Genomic DNA, 21,574 nt, shown 5'->3' on the forward strand with positions numbered 1-21,574 from the left:
AAGACCCCTCCTTCTCCCCTCCCCCCAACCCGCACTTTCTTTCTTTTTTTTTTTTTTTTTACCTATTTTTTTCCCCTTTAGCTTCCACATATGAGAGAAAACATATGATCCTTGACTTTCTGAATTTGGCTTTATTTTGCTTAATATAATGGTCTCAAGTTCCACCCATTTTCCTGAAAATCATGTAATATCATTCTTCTTTATGGTTGAATTATTTCACTTTTGATTATTTTTCTTGTTTTGCAGTACTAGAGAATGAATCTTAGTGGCATTCTATCAATGAACTACATTATCCCTGGTCCCTTTTATTTTTTTATTTTGAGACAAGGTCTCACTAAATATTTGAGGCTGGCCTTGAACTTGTGATTCTACTGCCTCCGCATCCCAAGTGACTGGAATTTCAGGGGTGTGCCACTGTGCCTGGCCAATATCTCATATTCTACTGGTAATAGGGTCCTCTCTGAATTCAGATCCAAACCTTGTCAAAAAATACATCCCAAATTTCCAATGTTGAAATTTTATTTCTTTTTCTTTCTTTATTTTTTTTCAACATCTTTATGTACCAATCAGATACTCAGTTTCAATAGGTTCTCTTAGCCCTGTGCACTTGCATATATCCTTTCCTTGGTTTGGAACATCTGTCTCATTTCCCTGCTTCTCTGACTAATTCAGATACTTTATGTCTGTAAATATAATTTTCTACAGGATGCTTTTCCTGAGTGCTTCCTCCAGTATTAGCGTGTGTACTTTTTTTTTTTCCCTTAAGCTTTACACAATATACAGTAATTTACCGAACTAAATCTTCAACTTTACCTTAAGCTCTGGCAAAGAAAACACAATAACTATTGCAGAAGTTACATCCTATAAATTGCTACATATAAGTATTTACTAAATATTGTTTGAGTTTAATATTACACAATTAATTTCCAGTTTTCTTTTTTGTTTTTAAATATTTTTTTAGTTGTAGGTGGACACACAGTATTTTTATTTTTATGTGGTGCTGACGATCAAATCCAGTGCCTCACACTAGGCAAGTGCTTTACCACAGAGCTACAGCCCCCCAGAACAATTCTAATTTACTTTTGCAAAATAATTTAACATGTTTCTTTAAAGAATAAGCTCCACCACTGTATTATATGATTTGATTCCTGTAAATTTAGTCTTTTATAACACTGTATTTTGCATGCTACGAACATTGCCATTTAAAGTATATTTGAATGAACTGAATCACCTTCATCCAAAACTTTTTCTACCCTTGATATAGATATTTTAAAATAACTGTTAAAACTGCTTCAAATTCTAACCTTTAATATCATTTAAAAACATGTTAACATGTTTGAGAATAAATGTGACATTTGAAATGGTTCAAAGACTGGTTGTACATATTGTCTTTATATTTTTATGGGTTTAAACATTTATCTTGAAAAATAAGTTTCCTAAGTGGATTCAAGACATTCATGTAGACATATATTCTAAGAAAATATACACTATACTTTTGAGAAGGAATTTTTCCCTTGCATGTATTCTTTCTTTTTTCTCTTAGCAAAGTTAAGTACTGAGTTTACTTTATGTGGAAATGATGGTCCACAGTTCAATATATATAATGAATATAATATAATTAAATAAACTTTTTTTCTCGGTTTGATTAATAATTTTCACAGCAGCAATTAAGCAAGGTCTCATGATTCTTGTGTTACCCTTTTGTAATAAATAATCTTTTGCATGTTCCAAGATACTCTTTATTGACGTAGCAGGTAGTGTAGCTGTATCACTTATGGTTTTTGGTAGAGGGTTAAGGCAGCAAACGTCTTTTTGTTCTAAGTTTACTCCAAATAAATCCTTAAATACCAAAGACCAGAAACAGGAGTTGGTCTCCCATGATTTGGATTGAGAGGCAAGACTAGGTTCAGGGTGGGCGGGGCCTAGGGGCTATAGGCGGAGCCTTACGGAGTCTAAGCGTGCTCTCTTCTGTTCGGCACTACTCGGCTGGACTCGGCTCTTTTCGGCTCCTATATCCTGGGAGGGAGCGCGGCTGAGAGGACAGCGCACGCGCTCTCAGCTCCTGTTGGTCTCTGGGCCGCAGTTACCCTTGCGTTTTCACTTCCTTCTTCTCAGAGCTGTATCCGGGTCGTTGCTTTCCCTATTGTTTCAGGCAGTCTTTCTCAGACTGTGCAAGTTGTGGGTCTTTTGTTGCTTCTGGTGCAGGCTAATAAAGATTTTCTTTATTTTATTTTTTTCTACTGGTTTTAACCGGGGGAAGTTAACTCCCCAGGGCCACCGTGTTGGCCGCGCTGCCTGGGCCGGAGGGCGCCTCTGGCCAGGGAGCATCGTGGGAGGGGGCGCCAGTAGCGGGGGCCGGGCTAGAACTGGGGGGCGGGGGGGGCGGGAGTGAAGGTGGGGCTGCTCCTGGGAGCGTCCCTGTAAAATCGGCGCCGCCGATTTTAAGTGGCATCTTTCTGACTTGTCTCCGTCGCCCCAGTCCCCGACCTCGGCGGTGACTGGGCTCCTGTGGTCCCGCAGCCTCTCCCTAGGTATCCTCCAAACGACCACTTCACGGATTCCTTAGTAAGTGTATCCGAGGCCTCTGTGGGAAGAGAGACCCGTTTCAGCCCTTCTATCAGTCAGGGCTTTGGGAGAGCTGGGAGGGGGTGGGCGGGAACCGCTGGATCCTGGACGGTTCTTGGAAGCTACCCTCCCCAGTCCTTAGGAATGAACCCGTGTTTATTCCCTGGGCTTGGCGTTTTCTGTTGACTGTTACAGTATTTTAATGAGGAATTGCTAGTGAGTCGCAGAAACCTCTTTATAAGTTGTGTAAGGAGAGGGTCAGCTTGGATTTTGGCCGGCCTGAACTGGCGTTGGACGCACCCCGGGGCTGGAGATGCTCATTTTAGCAGCTCACCTTAGTGGGCTGAAGCCCTCCGCAGCTCTCTTCCCCACTCCTACCTTTCCCTGACGCCAATTGCCCAGACGGTAGACAAAGATTCCCTGCACGAAGTTTTCCTTATCTTCCCTCAACATCACAGCTCTCGCCCGTGTTTGGTGTGATGATGAATGACAATGTCATGTTTTTCTCTTGACAGTGGATCGCAGCTCCAAGAGGAGGCAGGTGAAGCCTTTGGCAGCTTCTCTCCTAGAAGCTCTTGATTATGATAGTTCAGATGACAGTGATTTTAAAGTTGGAGATGCTTCAGGTAAATGCTTCCTTTCTTTTTCCCTTTCCCAGCTTTCTAGAGTTGGACTTATTTTTAGACTTTTTTTTTTTTAAAAAAAGAATCAATTTTTGATTAAATTGCCGATTTAAAGTGAAAGCACATAATTTATTTTGTCCATTTAATTTTCCACATTTCCCCAAGATCCTGTCAGTAGATCCTATCTTGCTTCTGTTTTCCTTAATACTTATACAAAGATAGTGAACAGGCAGGGAAGGACTTTTTCCAAGGGTCAAAAGCATTTCCATTTTTTCTACATCTAAAATATATGTATGTTTATTTTATGGACAGAGGAAAACGTCTAGAGATAAACAAAAGTAGAATAATACCATAAGAGTAATGCTGACTGTGAATAGCTCAGCACAGGGTTCTTTTCAACTCTCTTTGCTTGCTGTGAGGGGAGATTTGCTTTTTTCTGTTAGCTCTCTTATAAGAATAAAATTGACCAGATAGAAAACTGTTCTAAAAATTGTAGCTGGACCTTGTGGAGTCTTCCTTTCAGAAATCTTTCTGGTATATGGGGCTGAGGCTGTGGCTCAGTGGTAGAGCGCTTGCCTAGCATGTGTGAGGCACTGGGTTTGATTCTCAGCACGAAGTTTATGTAAATGAATAAAATAAAGGTCTACACATCTAAAAAAATATTTAAAAAAATCTTTCAGGTATAAAGCATAAATTCTTGTTCGTTCATTATATTTAGTGATTTTAAAAACAAAATTTAAGAAGGTCATGTATTCATACTGTACAAGATTTGGAAAACAAAAGTATGCTTTTGTTCATTGTGTCATGAAGTTTTGATAGAAGGAATTTTAGAAACAAAGTATTCTAAATGGAAGAGATTATAAAAGTTATTTGCAATCTGCCCCTTTTGATAGAAGTTTAGATAAAGTGAAAAATAAAAGTTATTTCAATTTCCCCCCTTTGACACTTTTTTTCTTTCCTTTTTGGGCCTCTTAGATGCAAGGCAAGCACTTTCTCATTGAACTAAACACACGTTCAATCCCTTTAATAGTTTTTAGCTATCCTTCCAGAAAGTTTACTTTGCCTAGGCATATCTTGCTCCTTTCCTCTGATTTTTAAATTTTTTATTTTTTCTGCTAGGTATGACAAAAGGGATGAAATTAGGTTTTGTTGAGTTACATTGCTATGAATTACTTGAATAGCATTAGCATTTGCATTGTGAGAACTTTTTGTTTGCGTATCTAATTTAATTTTTATGATGATTCTGTGAAGGGTGAAGGAGGTATTATTTTATAGGTAATTGTTGTACTGAGTTTAAAGAACATCTGAGATCACTCAGGCAGTAAAGAATTGACTTCAGAATTTGCACTCTTTTCACTGTTTAGATCCCAAGAGTGGATAGATGTAATCTTGAACTAACAGCATTTGGATATCCTGGTTACTAATTGAGTTCACTCCCAACAATTAAAAGTTGTTAAGTTTATCTCTATTCACTTTTTAAAACTTTATCTCCCAATTAGTTGAGTCTCTAATATTTAGTACTTTCAAAAAAAAAAAAAAAAGGGAAAGTAGATAAAATCCAACTGTCTTCTCTTTGTGAAGCTCTTGACAGATAAAAATATTCCTGCTAGAGTATAGTTTTGCTTGTTAACCAGGTTGAAAACTGACAAAAATGATTAGCTCTCAGAAAGTTAGGACTTAGTCAATTCTTTGAATATTATTGTGGGATAAAGTCCAGAGCTTAAGTATTTCTTAATATTTCTGTGACAATAAATACTGATATTATAGATACTTTTTTCTTTTTGTTTATTGAAATGGAGTCTCTCTCAGGTATTATTTTTCTTTACAAGGGATGAAACAATCTTTATCAAACATAAACTTCTTTAGCAAAATAATTTGTGGTATCAAACTTAAGTAGATTTTCCTGACTTTGTTAAACCCTAATCATAGTTGAAGGGAAATATTATTTGTGAAACATGATAGGATGAGTTTTGTTAGGCTGATATATATATCTCCTAAAAGTGCTCATATATATCTTCTGTTTTTTCTTGTCACATAGTACTAGTGTGTTGCACTCATGGTTCACCTTCCTACCTCCCTGGCTCCTGGGGAGTTTAAATTTGTGATCTAAGGACACAAATTTCTCTATTTAGTTCCTCATATATTATTGTAAAAGGGAAATTAGTAGAAAATAATTTTGTTTAAAATATTTAATAGTCAACACAAATTGAATTGTCTTTTCCCCTTTTGGTTTAGGTGCATTGACATTCCCCATAGCTGAGGTGATGTCTTACTCTAGATTACCGTTGCTTCCACTTCGATTCTTTTCTGTTCTCTTCCTGAGGTACTTCATTTATTAGACTCTTATAAGAAAAAAGACCCTAGATGTTTTGCACATGTCCAAGTTGTGGAATCCCAGCCCAACTTATAAATAGGAAATTAAACTAGAAGTGGAGAGACAGTAGCTAACATTATGTCTGGCTAAGTCTTTCTTTTCATGACATCTAGAAATGACTTATTGAGTGAACTGCTGACTTCTTTAGACTTAATCTTAAAATGGTTAGATTGATTGGCTTCAGTTTTTACTAACTGTACTCTGCATCAATTTCTCCATATTTTCATCTTAAAATCTGAAATTCTGATTATAAAACTTTTTGTATTTCTTTTAGGCTTTAAGAATGAATACCAATATTGTGTGCATATACAAATATGTAACAACAAATCCCATCCATGTGTCCAGCTAAACTACACCAATCAAAAACGTGGGAAATAAAAGAATAAATATCAAAAATTCTAAAAGGTTACTAACATCCTTGAAGCTAAACATACTTTCACTCATGTGTTTCTCAGATGATAAAAAAAGGAAAAAAAAAAAAACCCAACAGTTGCTATAGCATGACCTGCCAATAAGATTGGCAAGTGGTTATTGACAAAGTAAATAACATTTAAAATGAATTCATCTTAAAACAGGTAATATAGCCACCATAAGAACCATATGTAGAAATGTTAGGTGGAACCATATGAAATTCCCAGTTTTATAGATCTAATACAGTTACTATTGATGACTGATTTCATGCTTCAACTTAGTCAAAGTGGTTGTATTTGAGACTGGGGTCTAGGACTGGGGACAGGTATGAGACTGCTTATATTTATTTACTATATAAATAGAGTGTTCTAAATGAAAGAAGACAAACTAGCAACAGCGTGTCCTGGCTTCCTCCCCCACCATTCACCCATCCAAAGTACTTAGCACACAGAGTAGAATGCTTAGCTTTCTTCCTTTTTTTTTTTTTTTTTTTTTTTGATATGGGGATTGAATCCAGGGATGCTTTATCACTGTCCACATCTCCAGCCTTTTTTATTTCATATTTCGTGACAGAATTTCACTAAGTTGCTGAGATCCTTGATAAGTTGCTTAGGCTGGCCTCAAATTTGTGATTCCTGCCTTAGCTCCCTGAGTCGCTGGGATTTCAGGCATTAGCCACCATGCCTAGCTTAACTTTATTTCTTGATTCATGCTTAGTTTAGTTAGACTGTATTGACAGAAAATAGTTTAACTATGAGAGTCAGATTGAGACTTGTATTTTGCTTTGTGTTATAGTTTGAATCAAGACATATTCATTGACCACCTGTAGTTTGTTTAACCCTTAGCTAGACATTATGGTGAATTCACAACAAAATAGTAATTCTATTAGAATAATCAAATAAAATAGTAGATGACACAAAGGATGATGATTGATTTGTGTAGTTCAGGTCTTTAAGAGGAAATGAGATTATTTTAGATGTAGAACAGTTTCACTGAGATAAAAGTTGATCCATGAACTGAAAGAGAAGATTTAGATAGACAGCAGTCTTGGTGAAGGAAACATTAAATGTTAAAGATGTGGAGGTTTGGAAATGTCATTTTATGTTTATGGACAAGGACTGAGTAAAGGAACAGTAGGAGAGATAAACCCATAAAAGTCTCATGAGGTCATATTCAGACCTTATATACTATGAAGGTTTCTCAAACTTAGCCCTGTTGACATTTTGTGTTGGTTGATTCCTTATTATGGAGGCCTATCCTATACATTGTAGGATATTTGGCAGCATTGCTGTCCTTTACTAGATGAACACACATAATGTCTTCTCTACCTGTCCCTGGCAACCATTGTCTCCAGTGGCACCAGACATTGGCAGATATCCTCTGGGGAAAAATTGTCCCCACTTCATAATCACTGGATTTGGTTTACCTAGAAAAGGTAAGATGACACAGCTGGAACTAGAGTCAGGAGTAAAGGATGAGCTGTATTAAGAGACAGACAGAACTAGTAAAAGATACCTCTAAGATGGTAATTCTGAATAAGTAATACATAGTGATCTGTTGTCTATTATATATACTTATGATACTAATTCCTGTTGCAGTGTCTTGATGAATAGAATGAGGTTGATGAAATTGAATAAAAGGATTATTTATATTGCAAAATTAAATCTCTGAATTGAAACGTAATGCTTTTATTGTTTATATTTATTATGAGCAAAACTTAAGCATTGGTTGTAATGGTATTGATGATTGTCATTAGTTAAAATAGTTTTAATTTTATTATTGAATATTATGAAGGGATTCTTGAAATTTCATTTATTAAATTCTGTTAAAATTCCTCAATGGTCTGTTAGTTGAAATAGCTGTTCTTTGGAGAGATTCTGACGTGTATTTAAAAAAGGTTACTTTTTAGTTAACCAAATGGGAAATAGGATTTCAACTTAAAATTTTTTAAATGTGATGCAAAAAGTTTATTGTAGACTTGAAATTAACTCTGTCCTTATGCCTGAGTAGCTTTATTTGACATATCTGGCTCATTTCTTATTTCTTCACGCTATTATTTCTTTTTTTGGTGTAGGACATATAGGGATGATAGATTTGGAACATGTCATAGAGTTGTTCTTTGATTTTGTAGGAAATTTTTTCTTTTCACCCTCTAAAAATATAGGCAACCAAGGATCTTGTTTTCTTGCAATTACCCATCTGTGCTTATAAATACTGTTTATATCCATCCCTGAAGTGCATATGTACCAAAAAGAAGTGATGAGTAATCAGATGAAGAAGTTATTTTTCAGATATCAAAGAAAGATAAAATTTGATATATTTCTGATCCCTGCAGTTGGAGTATGAGTAATGTGTTATGTTTGGTGAATAAAGGGTTGGACATGCTACTGGGATTTCAATCTATGGAAATATTTCATATTCTTCTAATAATGTATTAAAAAATATAAAATATTATAAAAATTTTATTTTTTTTTTTGGTACTGGGATTGAACTCAGGGGCACTCGACCACTGAGCCACATCCTCAGCCCTATTTTGTATTTTATTTAGAGACAGGGTCTCACTGAGTTGCTTAGTGCCTTTCTTTTGCTGAGGCTGGCTTTGAACTTGTGATCCTCCTGCCTCAGCCTCTTGCTTCAGCCTCCTGAACTGCTGGGATTATAGGCTTGTGCCATTGCACCTGGCAAAAATTTTAATTTTTAAAAAAATTTTTTTGATTACAAAACAAAAACAAAATCAAAGTGTATCAGTGTACCTCTACATTTAAAAGTAATTAATAATTGGCATTGGCAATGGAAAAGAAAACAAATTCACAAAAATCCCTGACATTTTGTAACATTTAACAAGTAATAGCAAAGTTGGATTGGTCTCAGTTTTGATCAGGTATCCATACTTCTGTGCCAGTTAATCTTCACTTTTGTGTCTAACATTGGATTTTTTTTTGCTGAAAAGACTTCTAGAAAATTGATCTAGAAGAATAGTACCTTTTCATGTTTGAATTTTCCTTAGTTAACATGCAAAAGAATTCCTTCTTTGCCTTTGAAGTGTTTAGTCAACTCTGGTTATTATTTATTGGATGACAATTTAAAAACATCTAGAAGTTTTGGTTGTTTTTTATACCAGAGATGATTCTTCTTGGTAGGTTGGGTTGAACTTTGTTAATTATTTGTAAAATTCTTGGACTGAATAGAAGTCACTTATTTGTTAGTGATATCAGGCCTATACTCTTTAAAATCCAAGAAACTAAAAAAATCCAAAAGTATTTACTAAATTTGGCACAACCTTATTTAATGGCAAAACAACAGATCATTTGGAGTATTTATTTCTCATATCCTGCAGGTATTTATTCTCTGTGCCGGAGAAATATTGTAATAGATTATAGGACAATAACATAGACCTCATTGGGAGTATATGGTATGTATGCCATGCCACCCTTCTAAAATCTACAAAATTCTGAAATTTAAAAGACATCTGGCTCTAAAGCTTTGAAATAGGGAATTGTTAATCTTCAAGGTATTGCTTGTTTATGATATTATATGCAAGATTGTTTAAGATGGGTGTTTTTCAGAATATTCCTGAGTAAGTTGTACATACTTACATGATAATCTTGAGATTGATATTGATTTCATAAGGTCAGTTAACATTTGTTGCTTTTTATTTTTTTAATTTTTGAAGACATGTGTTTTAACTCATTGTGACCAGAAACGCATTTTACAATTTGAATTGTTTTCAATTTCGTGAGGGTTTTTTTTTGTATGTATTTTTTATTTGTTCTAATTAGTTATACGTGATAGTAGAATGCACTTTAACATATTATACATAAATGGAGTATTTGCAGGATATTTTTATCAGTCGTTTGTATAGTGCTTCTCAGGTGCTTTAGATACCAGATGCTAATTGCAGACAACTTCTTTCACCTTTAATGCCCAGTTAATTATAGAGACTAAGGCAAGTTGGGTTCATAGGAATTCAAATGGTGTGGAAATGCTGACTTTTTTCACTAATTCATCATTACTGTTTTCTTAGTTTTAGGCACAAACAATTCATTTTCCTTTGGTGTAAACTCTTTCTCCTCCTATTTCCCACTTCCTTTTATCGTTCCCTTTAAATATTTTAGATTTTTATTTATTTGATTGGGTGAAAAGAGGATTAGACAGTTATGAAGGAGTGCTGGACTGGGGACTTGGCTGCCCTAGGCAAGAATGGAAGAAACTTACTAGAAAGCTTATAGGTCTGTAAGAGCACTTTGTTGTTTACTGCTTATCTTTTCAGTAACTATCATGATGGTTCATTTCTAGGATGGATTCATTTATTCATCAGTTACTTCCTTTCTAGGGCCTAGAATTTTTGAAAGTTTAGGTGACTTCTTTTATTATTACAGATAGCATCTTAAAAAGCAGGAAAATTGATAATCTCTTTTTCAGTTTCCATTTTCTGTGCCATTGCTATTGTCTTGATCTGTGTACTTGATCTAAAATTGATTTGGTCTGTCAGGGATGTGATACAAGTTGACATATACATATCTATGCTTATTTTGCTAAGTAAAGGGAAAATAAGTGAAACAAAACTTTGGGGGATCACATTTATTTTGTTTTGGATGTGACACTTTTGCTACTTGTAAGTCCATATAGTTTATAAAAGGAAGATGTAAGGGAAGAAGAATTTTGTCTACATAATATTATCATTCAGTTAAAATCAAGGGCCCAATTTAAAAAAAAGTACTTTTACTTTAGAAAAGTATTGCCTCTGGGATACCAAGTATGGTATGAAATAAATGAGTTTATATATATGTATATATATATAGAGAGAGCACAAAATAAGTAAATAAATAAATAAATATGACACAAAATAGAGCTCCTCTTTTTAAAGTATATTTCAATTTATAATTACATATATTCATCTTCATTAGTGCTATATTTATTGAATTAAAACCATTATATCAACTTCATTGATTTATTATTTAATCAGGTTGGGAATGTCTACCATTCTTTGACTTAAATTTGTTTATATTGTTTTACAAGTTATTCACAAATTTTGGTGGTTTCATTTGTGTCAGCGTTGTGTGTGTGTGTGTGTATGTATATACATATGTGTGGTTTTTTTTTTCTCATATTTTCAACAGATTCTGAAGGGAGTGGTAATGGAAGTGAAGATCCTTCAAAGGACAGTGGAGAAGGTTCCTGTAGTGATTCTGAGGAAAATAATTTAGAGGAAGAGCTGAATGACGATATTAAAGTCAAAGAAGAACAACTTAAAAATTCTGCAGAGGAAGAAATACTGTCATCTGACAAACAGTTAATTAAAATGGAAAAGAAGGATGAAGAAGAAAATGGAGAAAGGCCTAGAAAGAAAAAGGACAAAGAAAAGGAAAAAGAGAAAGAGAAGGATAAAGAGAAAGAGAGAGAAAAAGAAAAAACAACAGTATCTGATACTGTGGCTGCTTCTGCTGTGGCTACTACACCAGCCACAAGTCCTCCTGCTGTTAATGCATCCCCTTCTGCCCCCACAACGACCTCTACTGCAGAGGAACAAGTCAGTGAGCCAAAAAAGTGGAATCTTCGTCGAAACCGACCACTTTTGGATTTTGTCTCCATGGAAGAGCTGAATGACATGGATGACTATGACAGTGAAGATGATAATGACTGGCGACCTACTGTAGTAAAGAGGAAAGGGAGATCAGCATCTCAGAAAGAGGGGAGTGATGGAGACAATGAGGATGATGAAGATGAGGGAAGTGGAAGCGATGAAGATGAGAATGATGAGGGCAATGATGAAGACCATAGCAGCCCTGCTAGCGAAGGGGGTTGCAAGAAGAAGAAGAGTAAAGTTCTTAGCAGAAACAGTGCTGATGATGAGGAACTGACCAATGATAGCCTGACACTATCTCAAAGCAAGAGTAATGAGGTAGATCCACCCAATTTTTATGATATCTGTCTGTCTGGGGAAAAGGGGATTCTTCTCTAAATCACTCATTATATTAAGTTGGCTTCCTTGAAATTCTATTTAACTGTGGGAGTGAATGAGCCTCCTAATTATAGCATTTATTCATTTGATCAACAAAACTCTATTGACTTTCTACTATTTGTCACCGTTCTCAAGGAGCTCACAATCTCCGTCATCAAGGAGAAACATTTAGAGAAAATTTTTTTAATTGTAAACTTGGGAAATGATGATTTCCATTCCCATTTTTTTATCCCCTCTCCCTTTTGTTCATAGGACTGTTGGATGGTGCTGAGTGGATTATGGAAAAAAAGGTCATTTTTTTCCTACTTAGTTTTGTTCATATCCACATAAAAATGCAGGTCTTTAGAATACTTTAGAGCAGGACAAAAAGCAGCATAATTATTTTCTCAGGCTCTAAAAATTCATTTTAAAGTTTCTTTTATCAGTTGTAGCACCCATCATCAGTGTAGTTACCAGATCTTTGGGCTATATGGGAGTAAATATGAAGTGTGCTTACATACATTTAGTGAATAAATAATCTCTGCAAAGAAATGAGAGGAAAAAAAACCCAAACATTTCCATCATAGAACAAATTTTCCTATCATAAAACTACAGTAATGACAGTTCTTCCACTTGAAGTTCTACTACTGAAAGTTAGGTTTATGCATTGGGTCCAGAGATGCAACATTCAAGATTCTTCAGTCAAACACATTTGTGTCTCTTTGTCTGTGTGTTTATGTATATGTTTTTCTTCAAAAGAAAGATTGAGTTGTTGTCTTACATGTAGATGTATCTGTTACATCACATGTATAACTATAATAATTAATTCTGTCATTTCTGTTAATGTGTTTATAGTCATCAAAGTTTACTTCTTTACCAAATACTTATTTTTTTCATATCACTGAAGTAGCTTAAATTGTAAATTTTCTCTTTATGCTTTATATGTTTCTTCACATTTTTCTGCTTACAGAAGGTTTACATAGCAGTGATTATTTTTAATTAAATTTAATGTAAGATTTGGTGATTTTTTTACAAAATAATGTTCAGCAAGCTATCAGCCGTTATATGTTAGTGAAGATGAAACTGCAGCTTTTATGTTGTATTATAAACATTGCTTAACTTCTAGGTTGCTCATTTTTCTATGAAGAATGTTGCCTTCCTCCAGTGCTATTCTAAATCTTATCTTTAGGGAAAGGAGAATTGTCATTTGGGTTATTGCAGCATAGTATTTTTTAATGGTATGGCATAAGCTGTTTCATATTAATAATGCTGTTTTAGAGGAGTAGAAGTATGGAAATCTAATTGTTAATATTTAATTTAGACACACATTCAGTTTATTTTCTAATATTTAATACTCATTTTTGTCTACTCAATAAGTTTCCTTTTTCCAATATCTCTTCTTTGCTTAATTTTTATATTATATTTATATTCACAAAAGTAGTCTGGCTAATGCTAGAGGCAATGTGGATTAGATTTATGGTAAGGTATGAGGGATACCTACATATATTTAGAAATTTGCTATATAAAGTGTATATATACTCTGTTAATAACCTGTAATTCATAACCTGTTGCTTAAGAGATTTTATATTATGTTGCATTTAAACACCACATGTGCTGTTCTGGTTTTTTGTTTTTCCTAGTAGAAGAGACCTTATAGGTTTAGATTAATAGTCTCTAAAGACAATTCAGGAATGAAATTCTAAAGCACATCTTGGAGATGCGCCCAAGTAAAAGAATTTATAAAGTTAATTTCTCTTAGACTAACATTCTACCTAAAAGTTTGATAACAGTGTTTGCCCCTCAAATTTTCGATGATTCTAGTTCTATTTAAATTATGTCATTCAAACTAGGCATTAAAGTTAAATTAAAAAACTAGTCAATGTAGACTATTACTTATACTACTGAATTTTCTATTCATATGATACTGATTTTGTAAAAAAGATGACTGAAGTTAATCCCTATTGCCTTATAGCCACTGCTTATGTCTTCGTTTTCCTGGTTGTCTTAGGAAGTTATAATTGCTAAATATGCATTAGATAGTTAATAAATACATATTTGGTATTTGAAGTTTTATTTTTCTCTGCTTTTAGTTTTAAGTTTTCAGATACCATTTTGTAGTAGAGATAGCTGAAGATGTGTCTTTAGAAATATAAAATAGAATACTATATTTAGTTTATATGCAGATAGATTTTTCTTGGCTGCTGTGTCAAGTGCATTTTTAGAGAAGTGTTTGTGGCCATCATTTGTATGTAAATGATGTCCTGAAATTTTCACAATTTTGAATTTTCTTAGGGGAACTTAACATTTTTTTGAGCAGGGCCCTTTATAACTATTGTTGGTAATGCCTTAACATATCTGTGCCTTTAGGCCCTGAAATACTGTAGAGCAGTGGTTCTCATAAGTATTTTGGTCTCAGGACCCCTTTATACTCTTAAAAATTATTGAAGAACCCTATTATTATTTGTTTAGATTATATCTGTTGATATTTACTCTTTCAAATTAGAACTTAAAAATTTCAAAAAACAAGACATGCAGATGTATACAAGTTGTCATATTAATGACATCGTTTCTCTTCATGTAGCTTCTGGAAAACTTCCTACACCTATGATAGGAGTGAAAAGGGCAGATAAACCTAGCATTGTAAGGAAAACAGCCTTCACCTCCTAGACCCCCTGAAAGAGAGTTTCCAGGGTGACACCTTGAGGACTGCTGCTGTAGAATTGAGTATTGTTTGCATTTAACACAGTCTGAAGAATCTCCTTGGGATATGTGTGTTTAGTAAATAGTGTGTCCTTTTCAGTGTTTTTTCTTTAACCATTTGAGATTCATTACAATTATTTTGATTATTCACTTGATTCTCTTTAGTAGACTAAAATCTTATGTGGTAAGTTTATTGAAGAGGGCGATGTAGCATTTTCAGAAACTCACTTTTATGACTTTAAAACTATAGATTTGGATGAGAATTAATGTAACAGAGAAGATCATGTCAATAAAAATGGAAGTTTTTTGTTTTGTTTGGCAAAAGGAAGAACAACTCTAAATAATATTTAGCTTTGGAGATAATTTGGATTTTAGATTACTATCTTATAAATGTAACCTTATATTCTTTGCTTAATAGATTTTTTTGTCATAAAAAGATCTTACCTTTAATGGCCATTGTCATCAGATTTTTGCTAATTAATATATATTAATTATATATATATATATATATATATATATAATTTGCCGAAATTTATCAATAGTTGCTTTTATTTGGAATGTCTTACTTATTAATCAGTTGCCTTTTTACAGATTTCATGGTAAAACAAATTGGTCTAAGTCCTGGATAAAAATCAGTTGTTTTAACATTGTACAAATATTTTTGGGGAGTCTTAAGAATTTAATGTTTTTTGAAACTTTGAGGAAGAGTGATTGGTCAGGCTTTTGTTATATTAATTTTTTCTAAACTTTAAATCTGACGTATGGTGGAATTTCCTTCCATTAAACATTAGCACCCATCATGTTAGCTCCCCCATATTAGCCCATTGTATCATTTATAATCATTTACAATCATCTCTATGGAATACATGTATAAATGAACAGAAAATATTTAAAACCTGTGGAGAACACTGGGTAATATAACTTTTGAAATAAATTTTAAATGCCAATGGAAAAAAGTGAAATTAAGTAGTCTCTGATTTATTATTATAGTGCCCCATTTACTCTCTTCATATAATAATTGTATTCCATTAAATTATTCTATTAGAATTATTTTTTGGGTGATACCCTCTTGCCATTCCATACCCATTTTCCTGATTTCTATTTTTATGTAAAGCCATATTATAAAAATTTTGTGTTAAAAATTTTAGCTTACCTATTTTCTCTAGAAACTTGAAAGAGGATAGCCATCTTCAGGGAGATACTGACAGAGGCCATGTATAGTGGCGCATGCCTGTATGTAATCCCAGCAACTCAGGAGGCTGAGGCAGGAAGATCACAAGTTTGAGGCCAGCCTCAGTGACTTAATGAAGCCTTAAACAACAGCAAGACCCTGTCTCAAAAAAAAAAATGCTAAGAGAAATTAATAATAACTTGTGTTTCATGTTCATTTGATCATAAGTGTGCTTAAATCTACATTTGATATGTTACAGAAAAGTTAGATCATATTTTTTTCAGGAGGATGTATTTAGATTTTCTTATTGAAGCATTGTCTGCCAGCTATTTGTTTAGGTAAATATTGTGGGACTGTAGTTTTCTCTTTGCATTACAGTTCTGGTAAGAATCTACGTGATGGGCATCAGAGGCCAGAAATACCACTTAATTTTGTTTTCTCTAAGTGTGTGCAGAAAGAAATTGGTCTAGATTTATAATTTAGATATTCACTATTTTTTGAGCAAAAAAAAAATAAAGGAATTAGAGACACCCATTAATGGTGTTTTTTCTGACTCTAGAAATTTACTTTTTGCCATATGAGCAAACCATTTTTTTCAGGGCTGATAATTTGTTATAATTCCACCAGAGAAATGTTGGCAGAGTTCATTAACATGAATACCCTCTTGGTTATTAAACTGATTGTTCACTAGGTTGTTTCTTAGTCTGATTTTTAAAAAAATCTCTATTGTGATAGTCTAAGAAAAACTTCTTTTTTGGACTTATCATAGAGCTGATATTTAAATTTGCAGTGCTCTGTGAGGCTTGTAAATTTTCTTTTGGAGTTCTAAGAGACACCCCAGTATAATAAATTGTCAGTTTATATTTCTGTTTTTCAACCACCTAAAGAATAAAGAAGTGCAGAGGAAAGGAGGAAGAGAATGGACATTTATTGAGTGCCTAGTATTTGCCTGAAATGTTCATGTTACATATTGCTTCATTAATTCACATAACAGCCTCATGAGATCTGATTTTTTTTATCCTCATTTTACAGATGGGAAAATTTCAACTTTTATGGTTCAACAGCTATTAGAGCTGAGGATGAAACCTAACATTACTTTACTTTTAAGTCAAATGCTGTTATCTTGGAAGCATATTAAAGATATGAAAATTTAGGCCGGTTTTTGTTTGTTTGTTGTGCCAAAGTACTATAAAACACGTGAATTTTCTGAAGGACTTTTTTTTTAAACCTTTATTTGCTATCCATTTATTAACTCCAAATTATTTTTTTTTGGTTTTTTAATAAAAAGGAAAAAGTATAAAATTTTGAAGCACTAGAATTCTTAAGGGAAATGACATTACCTCCTTGTTGACTTTTGAATTCTTTTCTGATTTGTTTTACAGGTCAATTTTAGATGTTATGCACAAAATATATTGAAATAATTGTAGTGACCTTCAAGTGTTTTCAATAATGACTTAAAAACTTCTGTTAAAATCCCAAATGTTACCTTTGAATATTGTTTGGCAGAGTTTAAAAGAATATAAAAATACTAATATGAAACCAAATATATTTAGTGAGTGTATGGTATGGAACGAATTTTTTTTAAACATTTATTTTTTTAGTTGTGGGTGGACACAATACCTTTATTTTATTTTTATCTGGTGCTGAGGATTGAACCCAGTGCCTCACGGATGCTAGGCAAGCACTCTATCTCTGAGCCACAACCCTAGCCCCTGGAACTAATTTTTAATGATATTTTTGAATATAGTTAGGTTCATAAATAAAATACATACAGCAAAGTTTCATCATTTATTATATGTAATGTTAAGCTCAATCTATTAGATATGATAAGAAACATTTTCTTACTGAAGTTTAAATCCATGATGCAGAAGATTTAAATTCAAAGAAGCAGACTCTGCTATTTTTTTGGAATATTTATTTTTTATTCATCTACTATTAAACCTTCCTTTCTCCTTTGTATTATAACTAGCCAGTGTCTTTATTACCAGTTTGCACTAGATATTTCTTGACATAAACTTAGTAGAATACTCTGACTCTTATGTTAGCTAGTTACCCTGGATCCTTTTTTAGATGTTTTTGTATCTATATATTCAGCTATGCCTAGCTAGGCTCTGATTGACCCAGTACAATAATTCTGGAATTTCTGAATTTCCTAGTAAGTAATGGAGTATATAGACTATAACTTAGCCATCACATGTATACTTGCTTATGTGTTGCCTTTAACTTATCTCTTCCTGTTTCATATATGTTTGTCTTGTCTTTCCTAGGCAGAGTTAAAAACTCCCAAAGTGTAGGAACCATTTCTTATACTTTTTAAATCCATGTATAGGATTAGTAATCACTTGTGAATTAATTTTCCTTTCTTTTAATTTAAGGGAAAAGCAGAATAACAAAGCACATAAGTTATTTGCATGCTTGCTTTTTCATTTCTCAGAGGAGGGAGAATAATGGAACTTAGAAATAGGAAACTAAGAGAGAGGGTACTTATAGGGTCCTTTGACAAAGAGGTATACTTTTCAAATGTAGCATACTTTGAAGTTACTAAAAGAATGGAGAATGTGACATAAATTTGAAAGTGCAAAAATAATGTTTTAAAATAGTTTAAAGTGATAATTTTATTTATTAAAATTATTTTTTAAGTGTAATTATCTTCTGATATATTTTAATATTAGGACTCGCTGATTCTTGAGAAGAGTCAAAACTGGAGTTCTCAAAAAATGGACCATATTCTGATTTGCTGTGTTTGTCTTGGAGATAATAGTGAGGATGCTGATGAAATAATTCAGTGTGACAATTGTGGCATTACAGTTCATGAAGGTAATTTTTCTTTTTTCTTTTTTTAAAGAAATGGCTGATACTGTTTAAATAGCTAAAAATCAGCTCTTTTACATTGGTACTATTCAAAGGTTTTTCTACAATATTTTATGATAATTTGGTTGAAATAATACATACTAGATCCTTGTAGCATGGTGAATATTATTTTTGTGATTGTCTTAATTTAAAATGTGTTAAAAATAATTAGTTAAAAATAATTAAAATAGAAATATGGGAAGACAAGTATTTTTTAAAGGCTAGTGTAATGATATTTTCCTTAGTGATATAATTTATTTTAGTTCTTAAGTAAAATTTAGAAATAGGAAAAAAGTCTAGTATATTAGTTAAATAGAGAATATTATTAAAAACTTAGATTCTAAGTTTCTTCTTTCATAGTCATACTTCTTGATTTTGAATTTGAAAGATCTAGATTATTTTTTAAACTCTGAGACAGGAGCTACTATAATATATTGAAATTGTTCTTTAATTATAATTATAAATTTTGAAACTTTTTTTCCTTAAAAATTTTACTTTGACATAATTTCCGACTTACAGAATTATTACCTGGATCATATAAACAATTCTCATGTGTTTTTCACTGTGATTTCTTAAATTTCTTAAAATTTCATTTTACTCTCTTTATTTTATCTTTTTTCTCATGCAACATTTCCCCCCCTCATTTTTAAGAGATTAAACTGCAGACATAATATTGTTTTCTCCCTCTTAGTATTTCAGTGTTTGTATATTTCTTAATGGGAGATTCTTTTACATTATCAAAATCAGAAAATCAACATTGATTGAATACTGTACCTAATTTACAGACTATATTCAGAGTTTGCCAGTTGTGCCAATACTGTTATTTCTAGCTAAATAAATGCCATAGAAATTATTTTCTTAGTGTATAATATTAAGAAGCATAAAATATTTTTATTTATGGAATTACTAGTGATATTATTTTGATCAGTTGATTGAGAGAGTATTTTTCTGGTTTCTCTGTGGCAAAGCTATTTTTTCTTATCAGTTAATTTGTTCTTATCAGAGCCATGACTACCATGAAGCAGTATTTCTGTGGTTTTGCCCTTACCTGCCTTTCTGGTATTACAGCTCTAACCTCACATAGTTCCTTTTGCCCTCATATGGAGCCCATGGAACTGAAGCTGACTGTGAAAATGTCTTCTGTTGCTATTACTTATTTATTTTTTTAGTAATGTATGTTAAGTATCTTCAGTATGTCTGAAATCCTATAAATTTTATGCATATGAAATAGCATTTACAAATAGCATATACAAATTGTTGACCTTATGGATAGTAAACAAATAAATCAGTAAATATCAGATAGTGGTGTGAACTGCAGAAAAGTAAAGCAGGGCAAGGGGTAGAGGGGATGGGTGGATGGGATGGTTGTATGGATTGAAAGGAGTTTGTATTTATTTACTTATTTATTTTAAATATCTTTTTAAAACATTTTTTAGTTGTCAACACACCTTTATTTTTATTTATATGGTGCTGAGAATTGAACCCAGGGCCTCACACATGCTAGGCAAGCGCTCTACCCCTGAGCCACAACCCCAGCCCAGGAGTTTGTATTTATAAAAGGCAGTAAGTGTTCTCAGACAAGGTGATAGTTGACTAGTGACCTAAAGAAAGTGAAGAAGCAAATCATGTGAATATTTGGGGAACAGAGTGGAAAGGTCTTGAAGTGGGAACATTCCTGAAATGTTTGTGTATTGGTACAGAGGTTAGTGAGGCTAAAACTGAGAGAGCAAGCTGATTAGTGATGGGAATAGGGATAAGAATAAACCAGATGGGACCTTGCAGGTCATGGTACTGATTTTAGATTTCACTATGATAGATAGGAGTTTTGAACAGAGGTTAACATGATTTTATTTGTTTGGGAAGAATCACTCTTGTCTGCTGGATTGAAAGTAGATTGAAGTGGATTTAAGGTGGGAATCTGGGAGGCTGCTTAGGAGACCCCTGCAGTGACCTGAGAGAAGAATAGTAGATAGTAAAGTTTTAATTTTAAACAGTGTGGAGTTTAGGTAAAATGTTAGGATTAGAGATATAAATTTGGGACTCATCAGCCTGCAGATGTACATAAAGTTTTAAGACTGAATGTGATATTTAGGAAGTAAGTATATATAACACAGTAATCCTAGCTCTTCATGGAATATGGGAAACACATGGCCAGAAGGAGAACCATGAATGATGACTAGAGAAGAATGTTTCAGAAAATGAGAAAGTGAGTGACTATGTATAATGTTTTTAGAGTCAGATGAGGGACTCTTGTCATTTGAAAAACTGCCCTAATACAATGGTAGAGTTCAAGTACAGCACTAGGCAAACTATCCTAGAGGTTATGGGAAAATAGACTCAGTCACAAAGTGCCTAAACAAATGAAAAATATACATAAAGAAGCAAGGGAAAGATGGGAGTAAATTAACACACTTAGGGTACTATACCAGTAGTGTAGAAACATCATGCTACCTAAATCCTGGGGGAACAGTGTTTGTATGTCCTGTTTTTTTTTTTTTTTTTTGGTGTTTTATTTTTTTTGCTTTATCAGCCTTCCTTGCTGATGCTGTGCTTATAAAGATCAGAACCCAGTGTATCCTGAGTTGATACATACCATTAGGAAGATACAGGGATAAGTATATATGACCACAGCTTTGACTCTCTAATTAACTTGTTGAACAGCCTTGAGTTTTATTTGTTTCTTAGGCAGTGGATGCATGATGCCCAGAATATGTATCACTGATGTATGGCCAGATTACAAGTCTTATAAAAATGAGGTTCTTCATGTCTCATGCATATTGAATCCTGACTCTTTGGGGCCTTTTGTGTATTTAATAATTTCTATGAGTTTTTCTACAAAAGAGAAGCAAGGAAATGGGATCTTAGATAAAAGGGGTATGAAATCAAGGTTGGGATTTTTTCTTCTTACGTTGTATTTGTTATTAGTTGCTGTGTCAAGG

At 33.3% G+C, this 21,574-nt stretch overlaps 1 protein-coding gene across 3 annotated transcripts in view; it reads left to right on the forward strand.

Moving 5' to 3' along the window:
• Nucleotides 1-2,402: 2,402 nt before the first annotated feature.
• Nucleotides 2,403-21,574, forward strand: part of Phf14 (PHD finger protein 14) — a 183,571-nt gene continuing 164,399 nt past the window's right edge. For 2 of the 3 annotated variants that reach the window (XM_026397256.2, XM_077796705.1), the window contains exons 1-4: nt 2,403-2,565; nt 3,081-3,191; nt 11,094-11,875; nt 18,458-18,602. In XM_026397256.2, coding sequence (XP_026253041.1) covers nt 2,565; nt 3,081-3,191; nt 11,094-11,875; nt 18,458-18,602 — 1,039 coding nt within the window. In that variant the 5' untranslated portion in view covers nt 2,403-2,564. Of the gene's footprint in view, nt 2,566-3,080; nt 3,192-11,093; nt 11,876-18,457; nt 18,603-21,574 lie in introns of those variants that run through there. The other variant, XM_077796706.1, reaches the window with a different exon arrangement.

Source organism: Urocitellus parryii, chromosome 3 (genome assembly GCF_045843805.1).
Source record: "Urocitellus parryii isolate mUroPar1 chromosome 3, mUroPar1.hap1, whole genome shotgun sequence".
NCBI lineage: Eukaryota > Metazoa > Chordata > Mammalia > Rodentia > Sciuridae > Urocitellus > Urocitellus parryii.